The sequence below is a fragment of the Panulirus ornatus genome, chromosome 1 (genome assembly GCF_036320965.1).
Source record: "Panulirus ornatus isolate Po-2019 chromosome 1, ASM3632096v1, whole genome shotgun sequence".
In the NCBI taxonomy this organism is placed as follows: Eukaryota; Metazoa; Arthropoda; class Malacostraca; order Decapoda; family Palinuridae; genus Panulirus; species Panulirus ornatus.
In genome coordinates this window covers 46,469,325-46,487,843 of record NC_092224.1, presented here as the reverse complement: position 1 = coordinate 46,487,843, position 18,519 = coordinate 46,469,325, and the positions used below count along the sequence as shown (strand labels likewise).

Here is an 18,519-nt window from a genome sequence, read left to right as displayed (position 1 = left end):
CTTTGCCCATGCATCATCCCCCTCCTGTAGGATCCTTTTCCTCCATTCATGCAGCCTCCCCCTCAAGGAAGATCCTCAATCCTCCACCTATGCAGCCTCTTCCTCCAGTAGGATCCTCATCCCTTTATTGCTGCCACCTCTCCCTCTAGTAGGGTCCTTATCCCTCCACCCATGCAACCTCCCTTGAGTAATATTCTCATTCTTTCATCCATGAAGCCTCGCATTCCAGTAGGATCCTCATCCCTTCACCCATTCATCCATATTCCTTAAAGATTTCATCCTTCAATTACCGCAGCTACCCCATCAAAAAGGATCCATATTCCTCCACTCATGCAACCTCCCCATCAAGAAGGATCCATATTCCTCCACTCATCCAACCTCCCCATCAAGAAGGATCCACTTTCCTCCACCCATGCATCCTCCCCATCCAGTAGGATCATCATCCCTCCACTCATTCCGCTTCCCCTCAAGTAAGACCCTCATCCCACTATCTCTGTCAACTCTCCTCCAGTAGGATCCTCATCACTCCACCCCTTCTGCCTCCTCCTTCAATAGAATCATCCTTCCGCCAACCATGCAGCCTTCCCCTTCCAGTGCGATCCTCATTCCTCCACTCATGTAACCTCCCCTCCAGCAGGATCCTCATTTCTCCACCTAAGCAGCCTCCCTCTCCAGTAAGATCCTCTTACCTCCACCGATGCAGCCTCCCTCTCAAGTAAGATTCTTATCCTTCCATCCCTGCAGCTTCCTAGTAAGATTCTCACCCCTCTGTTCCTGCAGCTTCTCCCTCCAGTGCGATCCTCATCCCTCAATCCGTAAAGCTTCAACCTCCAGTAGAAACCTCATCCCTCCTTTCATGGAGTTTCCTCTCCCACTAGGATTCACATCCCACCATCACTGCATCCTTCTACTCCACTATGATCCTTGTCCCTTCGTCCCTGCAGCCTTCACTTCCAATAGGATCCTCATTTCTCCACCCATGCAGCCTCTCCCTCCATTAGGATCCTCATCCCTCTACAATTGCAGCCTCCCTTTTCACTAACATCATCTACGCTCCATCCCTTCAGCTTCCTCCAGTAAGATCCTCATACTTCAATTGCTGCCATCCCTCTCTAGTACGATCCTCATTCCTCAATCCGTACAGCTTCATCCTCCATTAGGATCCCCATCCCTCCTTTCATGCAGCATTCCCCTCCAGTAGGATCCTCATCCCACCATCTCTGCATCCTCCCCCTCCATGATGATCCTTATCCCTTCACCCGTGCAGCCTTCCCCTCCTCATTTCTCCATCCATGCAGCCTCCCCCTCCATTAGGATCCTCATTCTTCCACCCCTGCAGTCTCATCCTCCACAAGAATTCTCATCCTTTCATTACTGCAGCCTCTCCCTGCAGTAGGATCCTCGGTCCTCCACCCCTGCAGCCTCTCCATCCAGTAGGATCATCATCCCTCCACACCTGCAGCCTCTCCTTCACAAGGATTCTCATCCTCCATCACTGTAGCCTCTCCCTGCAGTGAGATCCTCATCCCTCCACCCATGTAGCCTCCCGTTCTAGTAGGATTCTCATTCCTCCACCAATGCAGCCTTCCCCTCGTTTAAGATCCTCATTCTCCATCCCTGCCACCTCTTCCTCTGGTAAGATTCTCGTCCCCCTATCCCTACATCCTCCCTCTCCAGTAGTATCCTCAGCCCTCCAGCTCTGCTGCCTCCTCCTCCTACAGGATTCTTATTCCTCCAACCCTGCTGCCTCCCCCTCTCGAAGGATTTTCATTCCTCCAACCACGAAGCCTCTCCCTCCAGTAGTATCTTCACCCCTCAACCCTTGCAGCCTCGCCCTCCAGTGGGATCCTTATTCCCTCCACCCATGCAGCCTCCCTCTCCGGTAGGATCCTCAACCCTTCACCCCTGCATCCTCCTTCTCCACAAAGATACTCATCCCTCCATCACTGCAGCCTCTCCCTCAAGTAGGATCCTCATTCCTCTACCCACGCAGCCTCCTTCTACAGTAGGATCCTCATTCCTTCATCCAACTCCCCCTCAGCAGGATCCTTATTTCTCCAATCATGCTGCCTACCTATCCAGTAGGATCCTAATTCCTCCACCGATGCAGCCTCCCCCTCAATTGTGATTCTCATCTCTTCATACTGAAGCCTCCCTCTCTGCAGGATCCTTATTTCCACCTCAAGTAAGATTCTCATCCTTTCATCCCTGCCACCTCTCCACTAGGATCCTCATTTCTCCCCAAACGCAGCTTCTCCACCTTAATAAGATCCTCAATCCTCCACTCACACAGCTTCCCCATCCAGCAGGATCATTATCCCTCCTCCCTCGCTGCTTCCTCATCCAAGAGGATTTCTCTGGCAGGTTCATCATCTCCGACCCCTTACAGTGACCTTATCTCTGGCAGGTTCATCATCTCCGACCCCTACAGTGACCTTATCTCTGGTAGGTTCATCATCTCCGACCCTTACAGTGACCTTATCTCTGGTAGGTTCATCATCTCCGACCCCTACAGTGACCTTATCTCTGGTAGGTTCATCATCTCCGACCCCTACAGTGACCTTATCTCTGGTAGGTTCATCATCTCCGACCCCTACAGTGACCTTATCTCTGGCAGGTTCATCATCTACAGTGACCTTATCTCTGGCAGGTTCATCATCTCCGACCCCAACAGTGACCTTATCTCTGGCAGGTTCATCATCTCCGACCTCAACAATGACCTTATCTCTGGCAGGTTCATCATCTCCTACAATGACTTTATCTCTGGTAGGTTCATCATCCCCGATCCCTACAGTGACCTTATCTCTGGCAGGTTCATCATCTCCTACAGTGACCTTATCCCTGGCAGGTTCATCATCCCTGAACCCTACAGTGACCTTATCTCTGGCAGGATCATCATCACCGACCCTTAGTGACCTATCTCTGGCAAGTTCATTATCCCCGACCCCCACAGTGACCTCATCTCTGGCAGGTTCATCATCCTTGAACACTACAGTGACCTTATCTCTGGCAGGTTCATCATCCCCGACCCCTACAGTGACCTTATCTCTGGCAGGTTCATCATCCTCGAACCCTACAGTGACCTTATCTCTGACAGGTTCATCATCCCCGATCCCTTCAGTGACCTTATCTCTGACAGGTTTATCATCCCTGAACCCTACAGTGACCTTATCTCTGACAGGTTCATCATGCCCGACCCCTACAGTGACCTCATCTCTGGCAGGTTCATCATCCCCGAACCCTACAGTGACCTTATCTCTGGCAGGTTCATCATCTCCTACAGTGACTTTATCTCTGGAAGGTTCATCATCCCTTACCCCTACAGTGACCTTATCTCTGACAGGTTCATCATCCTTGAACCCTACAGTGATCATATCTCTAGCAGGTTAATCATCCCCGACCCCTACAGTGACCTTATCTCTGGCAGGTTTATCATCCCCGACCCCTACAGTGACCTTATCTCTGGCAGTTTCATCATCCCCGACCCCTACAGTGACCTTATCTCTGGCAGGTTCATCATTCCCGACCCCTACAGTGACCTTATCTCTGGCAGGTTCATCATCCCGACCCCTACAGTGACCTTATCTCTGGCAGGTTCATCATCCCCGACCCCTACAGTGACCTTATCTCTGGCAGGTTCATCATCCCCGACCCCTACAGTGACCTTATCTCTGGCAGGTTCATCATCCCTGAACCCTACAGTGACCTTATCTCTGACAGGTTCATCACCCCCGACCCCTACAGTAACCTTTACTCTGATAGGTTCATCATCCCTGAACCCTACAGTGACCTTATCTCTGGCAGGTTCATCATGCCCGACCCCTACAGTGACCTTATCTCTGCAGTTTCAACATCTCCTACAGTGACCTTATCCCTGCATGTTCATCATCACACCTGAACCCTACATGACCTTATCGCTGCGTTCATCATCCCCGACCCCACAGTGACCTTGTCTCTGGCAGGTTCATCATCCCCGACCCCAACAGGACCTTATCTCTGGCAGGTTCAATCATGCCCGACCCTAAGTGACCTTATCTCTGGGGCATGGTACATCATCTCCTACAGTGACACTTATCCCAGGCAGGTTCATCATCCCTGAACCCTACAGTGACCTTATCTCTGGCAGGTTCATCATCCCCGACCCCTACAGTGACCTTGTCTCTGGCAGGTTCATCATCTCCTACAGTGACCTTATCCCTGGCAGGTTCATCATCCCTGAACCCTACAGTGACCTAATCTCTTGCAGGTTCATCATCCCCGACTCCTACAGTGACCTTATCTCTGGCAGGTTCATCATCCCCTTCTTCAGTGGTCACGGCGGGTGTAACGATGCCTTCTCTGGCTTCGGTTTCCTGGCTTTCTTACTGGCGCTGCTGGATCTCATCCTGGAGCTGCAGGACGACGGTGTTACCAGGAAGCGGAGGGACTTGAGTGGTTGGAGCGAAGACGCGTCCCTGATGGATCTACAGGTAGGTGCTCAAACCTCCGCCAACCTGGGAGGTAAGAAAGAAATGTGCGATAGAAATGTTTTCACTTTACAATTGGTTATTCAAATTTTCCACCCCTATGGTTGAATTATATGTTTAAGATACCTAATTTTAAGCAGGAATTATTGATTTTATTATGATAACAGTAAAGATCATTGTAGACATCTGTTGTACTTCATATTTTCACCCTCCTCCCCCAACTCTCCGCTGTTTACGTCTATTTCAGACCTGACACATCATCATATTGTCCCATCATTGTCATTCCACAAATACGTATATAATGTTGGTCATACCTACAATTTCTTGGTTGCAATGTAATATTGGTCATACTAACAATTTCTTGCTTGCTATGTTATGATGGTCATACTAACAATTTCTTGGTTGCTATATAATAATGGCCATACTCACTATTTAATGTTTATTATACAATGTTGGCTATATTCACCATATGTTGTTTGTGATACAATGCTGGTTATACTCACAATATAATGTTTATTATACAATGGTGGCTATACTCACAATATATTCCTTATTCTACAATGTTGGCTATAATCATAATATATTGCTTATTATGCAATGTTGGCTATACTCACGATATATTGTTTGCTATACAATATTGGCCATACTCACGATATATTCTTTGTTATACAATATTGGCTATACTCATGATATATTGTTTGCTATACAATATTGGCCATACTCATGATATATTGTTTGATATTTACTACTGACTGTACTCACGATATATTGTTTCTAATACAATATTAGCTATACGGATGATATATTGTTTGTTATACAATATTAGCCATACTCACGATGTATTCTTTGTCATATACTAATAACTATACTTACGATATTTTGTTTCTTATAGAATAATCGCTGAACTGACGCTATATAGTTTGTTATACAATATTAGCTATACTCACGATATACTGTTTGCTATACTATATTGACAATACTCACAATATATTGTTTGTTATACAACATTAGCCACACTCACGATACATTTTTTGTTAAACAATATTGGCCATATTCACGATATTTTGTTATACAATATTGGCTATACTCACGATACATTGTGTCATACAATATTGGCCATACTCACGACATATTGTTTGTTATACAGTATTGGCCATACTCACGATATATTGTTTGTTCTACACTATCGGCCATACTCGCGATATGTTCTATGTTATACAATATTGGCTATACTCACGATACATTGTATGTCATACAATGTCGGCCATACTCACGATATATCCTTTGATATACAATATTGGCCATACTTACGATATATTGTTTGTTATACAATATCGGCCATACTCACGATATATCCTTTGATATACAATATTGGCCATACTTACGATATATTGTTTGTTATACAATATCGGCCATACTCACGATATATCCTTTGATATACAATACTGGCCATACTTACGATATATTGTTTGTTATACAATATTGGCCATACTCACGATATATTGTTTGCTATACGATATTGGCCATATTTACGATATCCTGCACTGAAGTATCAGAATCCTCACACTGTGCATGTGTCCTCACACTATGCATGTGTCCTCACACTGTGCATGTGTCCTCGCACTGTGCATGTGTCCTCACACTGTGTATGTGTCCTCACACTGTGCACGTGTCCTCACGCTATGCATGTGTCCTCACACTGTGCATGTGTCCTCGCACTGTGCATGTGTCCTCACACTGTGTATGTGTCCTCACAATGTGCATGTGTCCTCACACTGTGTATGTGTCTTCACAATGTGCATGTGTCCTCGCACTGTGCATGTGTCCTCACACTGTGTATGTGTCCTCACAATGTGCATGTGTCCTCACACTGTGTATGTGTCTTCACAATGTGCATGTGTTCTGACACTCTGCATGTGTCGTGTGTTGTGTTTGTGCTATAACCCTTTCTGTCACTTTCCTTTAATGGTGCGACTGCTTAGCTACTGGGGTTCCAACACGACAATGTCTTCTTCCCTTCTAAGTCAAACTTACTTTTACCATTACTTACGTACTTACAAGTTTCCTAGTAACCTCTCTTCTAAGTCTAACTTACTTTCCCATTACTTATGTACCTACAAGTTTCCTTAGTAACCTCTCTTCTAAGTCTAACTTAATTTTACCATTACTTATATACTTACAAGTTTCCCTGGTAACCTCCCTTCTAACTTACTTTTACCATTACTTACGTACTTACAAGTTTCCTAGTAACCTCGTTACATCATATCAGTACAAGACATTACATATCTTTTTATATGTTCACATCTGTAGTCCATATTGTTACCTCTACCCATAATGCGTTCACTTATCTCCCCTTCCCATATGTCTCGTTATCTGCTCTTCCCATAATATGTTTCTCTCCCATTCCCATAATATGTCTCGTTACCTCCTTTTCACATAAAGTGTCTCGTTATCTCCCCCTCCCATATGTCTCGTTATCTCCTATTACTATAATGTGTCTCGTTACCTCCTCTTCCCAGAATGTGTCTCGTTATCTCCCCTTCCCATATGTCTTGTTATCTCCCCTTCCCATATGTCTCGTTATCTCCCCTTCCTATTATCTGTCTAGTTATCTCCTATTTCCATAACGTGTCTCTTTATCTCCCCTCCCCATAATGAGATTCATTATCTCTCCTTCCCATAATGTGCCTCGCAACCTCTCCCTCCTGTAGTGTCTCGTTACCTCTGCCTCTAACAACCCTCATCTTTGCCATAGCAGGAGTCGGAGTCACCAGGGTGGTCGGCGTGCTACAGCATGTACCGAGGCTTCCTCAACGCCCTGGCCACCACAGACGCCGCCTGTGCCAACAGGTTCTTGTGTGAGGGGTCGGAGGAGGCTGCTGCCACCGGCACACTTGGCCAGATGATCGCTAACGTCGCAAGGTCCGTTAAGGTGTTGTGTGTGGTGGGGGAGTTGTACATGTAAGGTGTTGTGTGTGGTGGGGGAGTTGTACATGTAAGGTGTTGTGTGTGGTGGGGGAGTTGTACATATAAGGTGTTGTGTGTGGAGGGGGAGTTGTACATGTAAGGTGTTGTGTGTGGTGGGGGAGTTGTACATGTAAGGTGTTGTGTGTGGTGGGGGAGTTGTACATGTAAGGTGTTGTGTGTGGAGGGGGAGTTGTACATGTAAGGTGTTGTGTGTGGTGGGGGAGTTGTACATGTAAGGTGTTGTGTGTGGAGGGGGAGTTGTACATGTAAGGTGTTGTGTGTGGAGGGGGAGTTGTACATGTAAGGTGTTGTGTGTGGTGGGGGAGTTGTACATGTAAGGTGTTCTGTGTGGTGGGGGAGTTGTACATGTAAGGTATTGTGTGTGGTGGGGGAGTTGTACATGTAAGGTGTTGTGTGTGGTGGGGGAGTTGTACATGTAAGGTGTTCTGTGTGGTGGGGGAGTTGTACATGTAAGGTGTTGTGTGTGGTGGGGGAGTTGTACATGTAAGGTGTTGTGTGTGGTGGGGGAGTTGTACATGTAAGGTGTTGTGTGTGGAGGGGGAGTTGTACATGTAAGGTGTTGTGTGTGGTGGGGGAGTTGTACATGTAAGGTGTTGTGTGTGGTGGGGGAGTTGTACATGTAAGGTATTGTGTGTGGTGGGGGAGTTGTACATGTAAGGTGTTGTGTGTGGATGGGGGAGTTGTACATGTAAGGTGTTGTGTGTGGTGGGGATGGGGAGTTGTACATGTAAGGTGTTGTGTGTGGTGGGGGAGTTGTACATGTAAGGTGTTGTGTGTGGTGGGGGAGTTGTAAATGTAAGGTGTTGTGTGTGGTGGGGGAGTTGTAAATGTAAGGTGTTGTGTGTGGTGGGGGAGTTGTACATGTAAGGTGTTGTGCGTGGTGGGGGAATTGTAAATGTAAGGTGTTGTGTGTGGTGGGGGAATTGTAAATGTAATGTGTTGTGTGTGGTGGGGGAATTGTAAATGTAAGGTGTTGTGTGTGGTGGGGGAGTTGTACATGTAAGGTGTTGTGCGTGGTGGGGGAATTGTAAATGTAAGGTGTTGTGTGTGGTGAGGGAATTGTAAATGTAATGTGTTGTGTGTGGTGGGGAGATTGTACATGTAAGGTGTTGTGTGTGGTGGGGGAGTTGTACATGTAAGGTGTTGTGCGTGGTGTGGGAATTGTAAATGTAAGGTGTTGTGTGTGGTGGGGGAATTGTAAATGTAAGGTGAGTGTGTGTGGTGGGGAGTTGTACATGTAAGGTGTTGTGTGTGGTGGGGGAATTGTAAATGTAAGGTGTTGTGTGTGGTGGGGGAATTGTAAATGTAATGTGTTGTGTGTGGTGGGGGAGTTGTACATGTAAGGTGTTGTGTGTGGTGGGGAGTTGTACATGTAAGGTGTTGTGTGTGGTGGGAGAATTGTAAATGTAAGGTGTTGTGTGTGGTGGGGGAATTGTAAATGTAAGGTGTTGTGTGGGGTCGGGGAATTGTACATGTAAGGTGTTGTGTGTGGTGGGGGAATTGTAAATGTAAGGTGTTGTGTGTGGTGGGGGAGTTGTACATGTAAGGTGTTGTGTGTGGTGGGGGAGTTGTACATGTAAGGTGTTGTGTGTGGTGGGGGAGTTGTAAATGTAAGGTGTTGTGTGTGGTGGGGGAATTGTAAATGTAAGGTGTTGTGTGTGGTGAGGGAATTGTAAATGTAAGGTGTTGTGTGTGGTGGGGAAGTTGTACATGTAAGGTGTTGTGTGTGGTGGGGGAGTTGTACATGTAAGGTGTTGTGTGTGGTGGGGGAGTTGTAAATGTAAGGTGTTGTGTGTGGTGGGGGAGTTGTACATGTAAGGTGTTGTGTGTGGTGGGGGAGTTGTACATGTAAGGTGTTGTGTGTGGTGGGGGAGTTGTACATGTAAGGTGTTGTGTGTGGTGGGGGAATTGTAAATGTAAGGTGTTGTGTGTGGTGGGGAATTGTAAATGTAAGGTGTTGTGTGTGGTGGGGGAGTTGTACATGTAAGGTGTTGTGTGTGGTGGGGGAATTGTAAATGTAAGGTGTTGTGTGTGGTGGGGGAATTGTAAATGTAAGTGTTGTGTGTGGTGGGGGAATTGTACATGTAAGGTGTTGTGTGTGGTGGGGGAGTTGTACATGTAAGGTGTTGTGTGTGGTGGGGAGTTGTACATGTAAGGTGTTGTGTGTGGTGGGGGAGTTGTACATGTAAGGTGTTGTGTGTGGTGGGGGAGTTGTACATGTAAGGTGTTGTGTGTGGCTGGGGGAAACGTTGTGTGTGGGGAGTTGTACATGTAGGTGATGTGACGTGGTGGGGAGTTGTTACTAGAAGTTAAGGTATGGTGTGTGGTGGGGGAGTTGTAACATGTAGGTGTTGTGTGTGGTGTGGGAGATATTGTACGTGTAAGGTGTTGTGTGTTTTTGGTGGGGGGTTCTTGTACATGTAAGGTGTTGTGTGTGGTGGGGGGAGTTGTACATGTTAAATGTGTTGTGTGTGGTGGGGTAGTATGTACATGTAAGGTGTTGTGTGTTGAGAGGGGGAGTTTGTACATGTAAGGTGTTGTGGTGGTGGGGGGGTTTGTTCTGTAAGGTGTTGTGTGTGGTGGGGGATTGTACATGTAAGGTGTCTGTTGTGTGTGGTGGGGGAGTTGTACATGGTACGGTGTATGTGTGTGGTGGGGGAGTTGTAAATGTAAGGTAATATGTGTGGGTGGGCGTTGTACAGAGCAAGGTTGTTGTGTGTGGTAGGGGAGTTGTACTATGTAAGGTGTTGATGTGGTGGGGGAGTTGTACATGTAAGGTGTTGTGTGTGGTGGGGGAGTTGTACATGTAAGGTGTTGTGTGTGGCGGGGGAGTTGTACATGTAAGTGTTGTGTGTGGTGGGGGAGTTGTACATGTAAGGTGTTGTGTGTGGTGGGGGAGTTGTACATGTAAGGTGTTGTGTGTGGTGGGGGAGTTGTACATGTAAGGTATTGTGTGTGGTGGGGGAGTTGTACATGTAAGGTGTTGTGTGTGGTGGGGGAGTTGTACATGTAAGGTGTTGTGTGTGGTGGGGGAGTTGTACATGTAAGGTGTTGTGTGTGGTGGGGGAGTTGTACATGTAAGGTGTTGTGTGTGGTGGGGGAGTTGTACATGTAAGGTGTTGTGTGTGGTGGGGGAGTTGTACATGTAAGGTGTTGTGTGTGGTGGGGGAGTTGTACATGTAAGGTGTTGTGTGTGGTGGGGGAGTTGTACATGTAAGGTGTTGTGTGTGGTGGGGGAGTTGTACATGTAAGGTGTTGTGTGTGGTGTGGGGGAATTGTAAATGTAATGTGTTTTGTGTGTGGTTGGGGAATTGTAAATGTTAAGGTGTGGTGTGTGGTGGGCGGAGTTGTACATGTAATGTGTTGTGCGTGGTGGGGGAATTGTATTTGTAAGGTGTTGTGTGCGGTGGGGAATTGTAAATGTAATGTGCTGTGTGTGGTGGGGGAGTTGTACATGTAGGTGTTGTGCGTGGTGGGGGAATTGTAAATGTAGGTGTTGTGTGTGGTGCGGGAATTGTAAAATGTAATGTGTTTTGTGTGGTGGGGGGGGATTGTAAATGTAAGGTGTAGTGTGTGGAGGGAGAGTTGCACATGTAAGGTGTGTTGCGTGGTGGGAATTGTAAATGTAAGGTGTTGTGTGGGTGTGAGAAGGAATTGTAAATGTATGTTGTTGTGTAGGGTCGGGGAATTGTAAATGTAAGGTGTTGTATGTGGATGGGGGAGCTGTAACAATGAAAGGTGTTGTGGTGTGGTGAGGGAGTGTACATTGTAAGGTGTTGCCTGCTCTTGGGGAGTTGTACATGTAAGGTGTTGTGTGTGGTGGGGGAGTTGTATATAAAAGGTGTTGTGTGTGGTGGGGGAGTTGTACATGTAAGGTGTTATGCGTGGTGGGGGAGTTATAACTGTAAGGTTTTATGTGTGATGGGGAGTTGTAAATGTAATGTGTTCTGTGTGGTGGGGATTTCTACATGTAACGTGTTGTGTGTGGTGGGGGAGTTGTACATGTAAGGTGTTGTGTGTGGTGTGGGAGTTGTACATGTAAGCTGTTGTGTAAATTGGGGGAGTCGTACTTGTAAGGTGTTGTGTGTGGTGGGGGAGTTGTATATGTAAGGTGTTGTGTGTATTGGAGGATTTGTACATGAAAGGTGTTGTGCGTGGAGGGGGAGTTGTACATATAAGGTGCTGTGTGGTGGAGGAGTTGTATATGTAAGGTGTGTGGTGGGGGAGTTGTACATGTAGAGCGTTAATTGAGATGGGGGAGTTGTACTTGTAAGGTGTTATTTGTGGTCGTGGAAGTTGTAAATGTATGGTGTTGTGTGTGGTGTGGGATTTGCATATGAAATGTGATGTGTGTGGTGAGGGGATAGTAAGTCGTCCATGTAATGTGTTGTGTGTGGTGGGGGAGTCGTACATGTAAAGTGTTGTTTTAGGCTGGAGAGTTGTACATGTAAGGTGTCGTGTGTGGTTGAGGGAGTCGTCTATGTAAGGTGTGTGTGGTGGGGCGGTGGTCCATGTAAGGTGTTGTGTGTTGTTGGAGGAATCGTCCATGTAAAGTGTTGTGTGTGGTGGGGGAGTCGTTCGTATATGCCAGCGTGTAGCTTTGTGCCAAACATTGGAATCTGTTATGTGGGGAAAGGCGAAACTTCGGTTCATGCAGTAATGGATAATGTGCTGTGAGTCTTGTGAATGGATTTTGTGGATTACCTGAGAGTGGGCCAGTGTGGTTGTAGAGGCGTGTATAGCAAGTGCTGTAGAGAAGTTGTGTGTGCTGACACTGGAGCAAAGGTGTGTGTGTGTGTGTGTGTGTGTGTGTGGGGATGGTGAAGGAGGACATTTTCGCCATTTTGTCGAAAAATGGATATAAAACAGATAGATGAAACAACAAATGGCTTATTAAATCATTTTTTTTTTCGTTTCAATACTTTATTCCTTGATAGAGGAACGGGATTCTAGTGCTGTCACTATGTACCCCTGCACAACACTACCAGAAGCATCTGACAAGTGTCACGAGTACATATAAAAATGGGGCTTACTAAAGCTTAAGGAAGGAAGGACATGCCTTCAACACATCATCAATGTTGTTTACATAATATCTGGCCAGTAGGGGGAAGATCATCGTCAGGGGGTCGTGAGTGGTGGTCCAGCTGGCGGACGTCACGGAAGGTGGTGAACAAGGGTGCGGCTGTCGGGTCTTTTGTATAATGCACAAGCGCGTTGCTCGGTGGAGGTTGGGATGCCAGTCTCCCAAGCAAAGTCGTACCTTATGATGATACGGGCAGCAACTACGTTCCTTTTCCGCGACCCTTCCCCATAAACATACGAGAGGTCAGGGAGTTGACGGAGGATATCGTACCATGTGGGAGGGGAGTCAGGGGGATGGCTGTTTCCCGAGCCTCTGTCTACTGGCGGCGAATCTGGGTCTTAAATTGTAGAACTGTTCGAGGAACAATGTAGTCACGCGTGGCCTTGTTACAGCCGGTCTTGGCAAAGCTGCCTCAATCCCCGCTATACCGACATGACTTGGTATCCATAGAAATGTCACACGACGGCCTGCAACCTAGAGTGTTGATGTTAGCCCTCGACTTTGGAGGATGACGTCCTTATTCTCCCCTGATCCTAATGCAATGCCATCGAGAGCAGACCTGGAGTCGCAGCAGGCAAGCAGGGAGCAGAAACCTTTCTTGAATCTAGGCTGCAATTCGGCTAAAAGTACACAGATATTACAGAGCCAGCAGATCACAATAGTAACTTGTTAACTAACCATAAAGGAGCTTAAGATTAAGGTGGGGCTGGATGTTTCTTCGCTTTCGATAACCACATGTGTGAGGTACATCTGCATAGTTACGGTTTATACAGGAAGGTTTACATTATGGTTTATACATTATGCACTTAGTGATAATCACTTGAATGTTAAGCGATGAGTATTTGCAGTAATACAGTAGTTAACATACCACAGGAATTATCTAAAAGAAAACTGAACAGTTTTATTTACTTAGCTGTGTGTGTGTGTGTGTGTGTGTGTGTGTGTGTGTGTGTGTGTGTGTGTGTGTGTGTGATTACCTATTTATACTGCGCTGGGGAGTAAGTGCCACGCTCGCTGGGCCCCGTCTTTTATGTTTCACTAGGGATTGTCTGTCTATATTGTATACGCTAAGCCGGATTTACCTTATTTTCGTGAACTTAAGCAATAAGACGTAGGTCAGACCAGTGCATAACACCCGTTATAACACTGTATAGTTCCAAGATGTCATTCTGAATTGCCTAGTGTGGGCCTTGGCTGTCCTGACCGTTCCTCTCTCTCGTTACAGCATCAACGCAGCCACCTGGCTCCTGCGTGAGAACTCCACGCGGTACAAGGGGGCGGCAGAGGCAGGGCTGGTGGGGGCGCAAGGGGGTCTGTGTAGCGCGAGGTTTCCACATTGCTCCACCTTGCCACCCACCTACAGCTACCCTCGGGTCTACACTGGCGACCCCGTCAGGGATTTCCGGATACCAGGCATCCACGACCTTTGACACCTGACCCCACCCTCATCCAAGACCTTTGTCCTATGTTTACCTCCAAGAAATCATACGTATAATCCCTTCTCAGAAAAAATGTGGATCTCATTGAAGTCAGACAATACTTTATCTTTTTAACAGAGACTTTTACAGTCAGCCAGAAACCTACAGGAACCTATTGTCACCTGACATTCTATCATAAGCCAATACTGTACTGTCACCAGACACACCAAATCAACATCCACTTTTCCAATATTTGCGAACAACTACCACAACTCGACATCAGCTCCTTCTCTGCATACCTTCAACCCTACGTCCTCCGAACACAGTAGAATATCAAGTAGCTAAGACGCCTTCAGCATCTTAAAACCAAATGCTCAACCACACCCAAGATCTTCCAGCGAAACTGTACGAGGATTTATCCCATGAATTAGCTTCACCATTAACTGCCATAATCAATGCTTCTCTTAAACAGTCCAATGCCCCACAGCTTGGAGGACAGCATATGTCCCTCCACTACCCAAATTCACCAGCCCAAAGTCTCTTAATACCTTAGGACCTGTTGCAACCACTCAATTCCACAAATAAATTTCTGGAAGCTTGCGTTTGACTTGGCCTATGCTAACATTGCCGATTCAGTAGAACCTCGGCAGTATGGAAACATGAAGTCTTCCTCCACCACTCCCAGCCTTGTCAGCCTCCTAGACTTCGTTTACCGCAACTTGGAGAAACGCAAGAGTTTGGTGGCGCTCGCCTTCGCAGATTTCACTAAGGCTTTCGATTTAGTAAAAAACAACATCACAAGGAAAGCCATTGATGTGGGACTACCTGGGTGTCTGGTTTATGGGAGCCACATCGGCATCACTAGTGACCCCTAACATGCTGTGTATCACAGGGCGCCAAGATGGGGCAGCTCTGCTTCCTCATCCTTATCAATGACGCCCTGAAGGACACAAGCCACCGCAGGAAGTACGGAGACGACTCCATCTTTGGCATCACTATCAACAACAACTCTCCTGACTTCAGTGCCCTCCAGCACGTCATGAACAACCTTCAGGAGTGGACTACGGACAACGACGTCACTATCAATTACATCAGAACTGTGATGATACACCTCACCCTGGGCGCAGACAACATCCTGCTCCCTGTCGTCAAACAATTACAGACGACGTTTTAAACTGGAGGAATCATGTCATCACTATCACAAAATATTTCTCATACCGTCTGTACCTTCTCCCCCGACTGAAATTACGCGTTCATCTAACTGAGATTAGAAACGTCTTTACCATCTTCATCCTACCTGAGCTTACCCCAACCTGGTCATCCTCACTAACAGCTACACAGAGGAACGAGATTGAAGAGTACAGAAAAGAGTTTGCAGAATCATCCTGGGCCCCTCTTACACCTGTCCACTATCTCCAACTCACACCGGCAGCTCATATGGCACTTTGGTAAAAAACTATTGAACCCCCCCCTTCCCCCCACCCCACCTCCTGTTAAAGGGACTTACTCCCACCCCCGATCCCCTTACACCACGGCCCGCCGTTCCTCACCACAATGGACTTATTCCAGTCAGAACTCGTACAGACAGATATAAGAACAGTCATGCACCTACCACCGTGATCTTTTAAACATTCCATGAATAAGTGCACAGCTATGCAAGTGAAAGGCTCAATTATCTGTTAGCTAGGCTGTGTCATGTCAACTACTGTGTTACTGCAACTGTTCATCACTTAATGTTCAGTCAGGCTGATGATTATGAACATAACATTGTAAACACCCCTGTATACCTGCCAGCCTGGCTATCTAAATGTACTTCACCCAAATATTTATTCACAGAGTGGAAATATCCAGCCCCCATTAAGCTCTTGTATGTTTAGTAGACTTGCAATTATCATGACCTCTCAGGTCTGTAATATCTGTAATACCTCAGCTGTATGACTTCAGCCAAACGGCTGCCTGCTTCAAATAAATAGCTATTTGTTGGGAAGTGAGTTAGTTGTTGTTCGCTGATGATACAGCGCTGGTGGCTGATTCGGGTGAGAAACTGTAGAAGCTGGTGACTAAGTTTGGTAAAGAGTGTGAAAGAAGAAAGCTGAGATTGAATGTGAATAAGAGCAAGGCTATTAGGTTCAGTAGGGTTGAGGGACAAGTTAATTGGGAGGTGAGTATAAATGAAGAAAAACTGGAGAAAGCGAATGTTTTAGATATCTAGGAGTGGATTTAGCAGCGAATGGAACCATGGAAGTGGAAGTGAGTCACAGTGTGGAGGAGAGCAAAAATGGGTATGTTTGAAGGAATAGTGGTTCCAACAATGTCATATGGTTGTGAGGCATGGACTACAGATACGGTTATGCGGAGGAGGGTGGATGTGTTGGAAATGAAATGTTTGAGGACAATATGTGGTGTGAGGTGGTTTGATCGAGTAAGTAAGGAAAGGATAAGAGAGATGTGTGGTAGTAAAAAGAGTGTGGGTGGGAGAGCAGAAGAGGGTGTATTAAAATGGTTTGGTCAAATAGAGAGAAAGAGTGAGGAAAGATTGACAAAGAGGATATATGTGTCAGAGGTGGAGGGAACGAGGAGAGGTGGGAGACTAAATTGGAGGTGGAAGGATGGAGTGAAAAACGTTTTCAGCGATCAGGGCCTGAACATACAGGAGGATGAAACGAATAGAGTGAACTAGAAAGATGTGGTATACTGGGGTTGACGTGCTGTCAGTGGATTGGACCAGGGCATGTGACGCGTCTGGGGTAAACCATGGAAAGTTTTGTGGGGCCTGGACGTGGAAAGGGAGCTGTGGTTTCGTTGCATTACACATGACAGCCAGAGACACTGTGAACGAATGTGGCATCATTTGTCTTTTTCTAGCGCTACCTAGCGCGCGCGCGGGGGGAGGATGGTGCCATTTCATATGTGGAGGGGTGGCGACGTAATGGATGAAGGCACCAAGTATGAATATGTAAATGTGTATATATTTATATGTCTGTGTATGTATATGTATCTATACGTTGAAATGTATAGGTATGTACAAGTGCATGCGTGGGCGTTAATGTATATACATGTGTATGTTGGTGGGTTAGGCCATTCTTTCGTCTGTTTCCCTGCGCCATGTCGCTAACCCGGGAGACAGCGACAAAGTATAAAGAACATAATAATATACCATTCATATCATTATCAGCTTATCATTACCCTGGATGCGGTAAACTCATGGTTCATAAGGCTGTATGGTGGTAGACACATTGTACTGGAACATTTGTGACATCATAAAAGAATCCGCGACGTCAGCCTCAGTGACTCGGGAAACCCACATGACGATGTCAAATACAAGTGTGTGGGACCCAGATGACGATGTCAAATACAAGTGTGTGAGACCCACATGACGATGTCAAATACAAGTGTGTGGGACCCACATGACGATGTCAAATACAAGTGTGTGGGACCCAGATGACGAGATAAAATACAAGTGTGTGGGACCCAGATGACGATGTCAAATACAAGTGTGTGGGACCCAGATGACGATGTCAAATACAAGTGTGTGGGACCCAGATGACGAGATAAAATACAAGTGTGTGGGACCCAGATGACGAGATAAAATACAAGTGTGTGGGACCCAGATGACGATGTCAAATACAAGTGTGTGGGACCCAGATGACGAGATAAAATACAAGTGTGTGGGACCCAGATGACGATGTCAAATACAAGTGTGTGGGACCCAGAGGACGAGATTAAATACAAGTGTGCGGGACCCAGATGACGAGGTCAAATACAAGTGTGTGGGACCCAGATGACCAGATGAAATACAAGTGTGTGGGACCCAGATGACGAGGTCAAATACAAGTGTGTGGGACCCAGATGACGATGTCAAATACAAGTGTGTGGGACCCAGATGACGAGATAAAATACAAGTGTGTGGGACCCAGATGACGAGGTCAAATACAAATGTGTGGGACCCAGATGACGAGATAAAATACAAGTGTGTGGGACCCAGATGGCGAGGTCAAATACAAGTGTGTGGGACCCAGATGACGAGATAAAATACAAGTGTGTGGGACCCAGATGACGATGTAAAATACAAGTGTGTGGGACCCAGATGACGAGGTCAAATACAAGTGTGTGGGACCCAGATGACGAGATAAAATACAAGGGTGTGGGACCCAGATGACGAGATAAAATACAAGTGTGCGGGACCCAGATGGCGAGATGAAATACAAGTGTGTGGGACCCAGATGACGAGATAAAATACAAGTGTGTGGGACCCAGATGACGATGTAAAATACAAGTGTGTGGGACCCAGATGACGAGGTAGAATACAAGTGTGTGGGACCCAGATGACGAGATAAAATACAAGTGTGTGTGACCCAGATGACGAGGTGAAATACAAGTGTGTGGGACCCAGATGACGAGGTAGAATACAAGTGTGTGGGACCCAGATGACGAGATAAAATACAAGTGTGTGGGACCCAGATGACGAGGTGAAATACAAGTGTGTGGGACCCAGATGACGAGATAAAATACAAGTGTGTGGGACCCAGATGACGAGGTAGAATACAAGTGTGTGGGACCCAGA

The 18,519-nt window shown here is 46.5% G+C and overlaps 1 protein-coding gene across 1 annotated transcript in view; it reads left to right on the top strand.

Annotated features, from left to right (window-relative positions):
• LOC139751170 (uncharacterized) overlaps nucleotides 1-17,090 on the top strand; it is a 35,457-nt gene extending 18,367 nt beyond the window's left edge. The window contains exons 2-4 of the mRNA XM_071666332.1: nucleotides 4,289-4,469; nucleotides 7,225-7,388; nucleotides 13,763-17,090. Coding sequence (XP_071522433.1) covers nucleotides 4,289-4,469; nucleotides 7,225-7,388; nucleotides 13,763-13,967 — 550 coding nt within the window. The 3' untranslated portion in view covers nucleotides 13,968-17,090. The remainder of the gene's footprint in view (nucleotides 1-4,288; nucleotides 4,470-7,224; nucleotides 7,389-13,762) is intronic.
• Nucleotides 17,091-18,519: the final 1,429 nt, after the last annotated feature.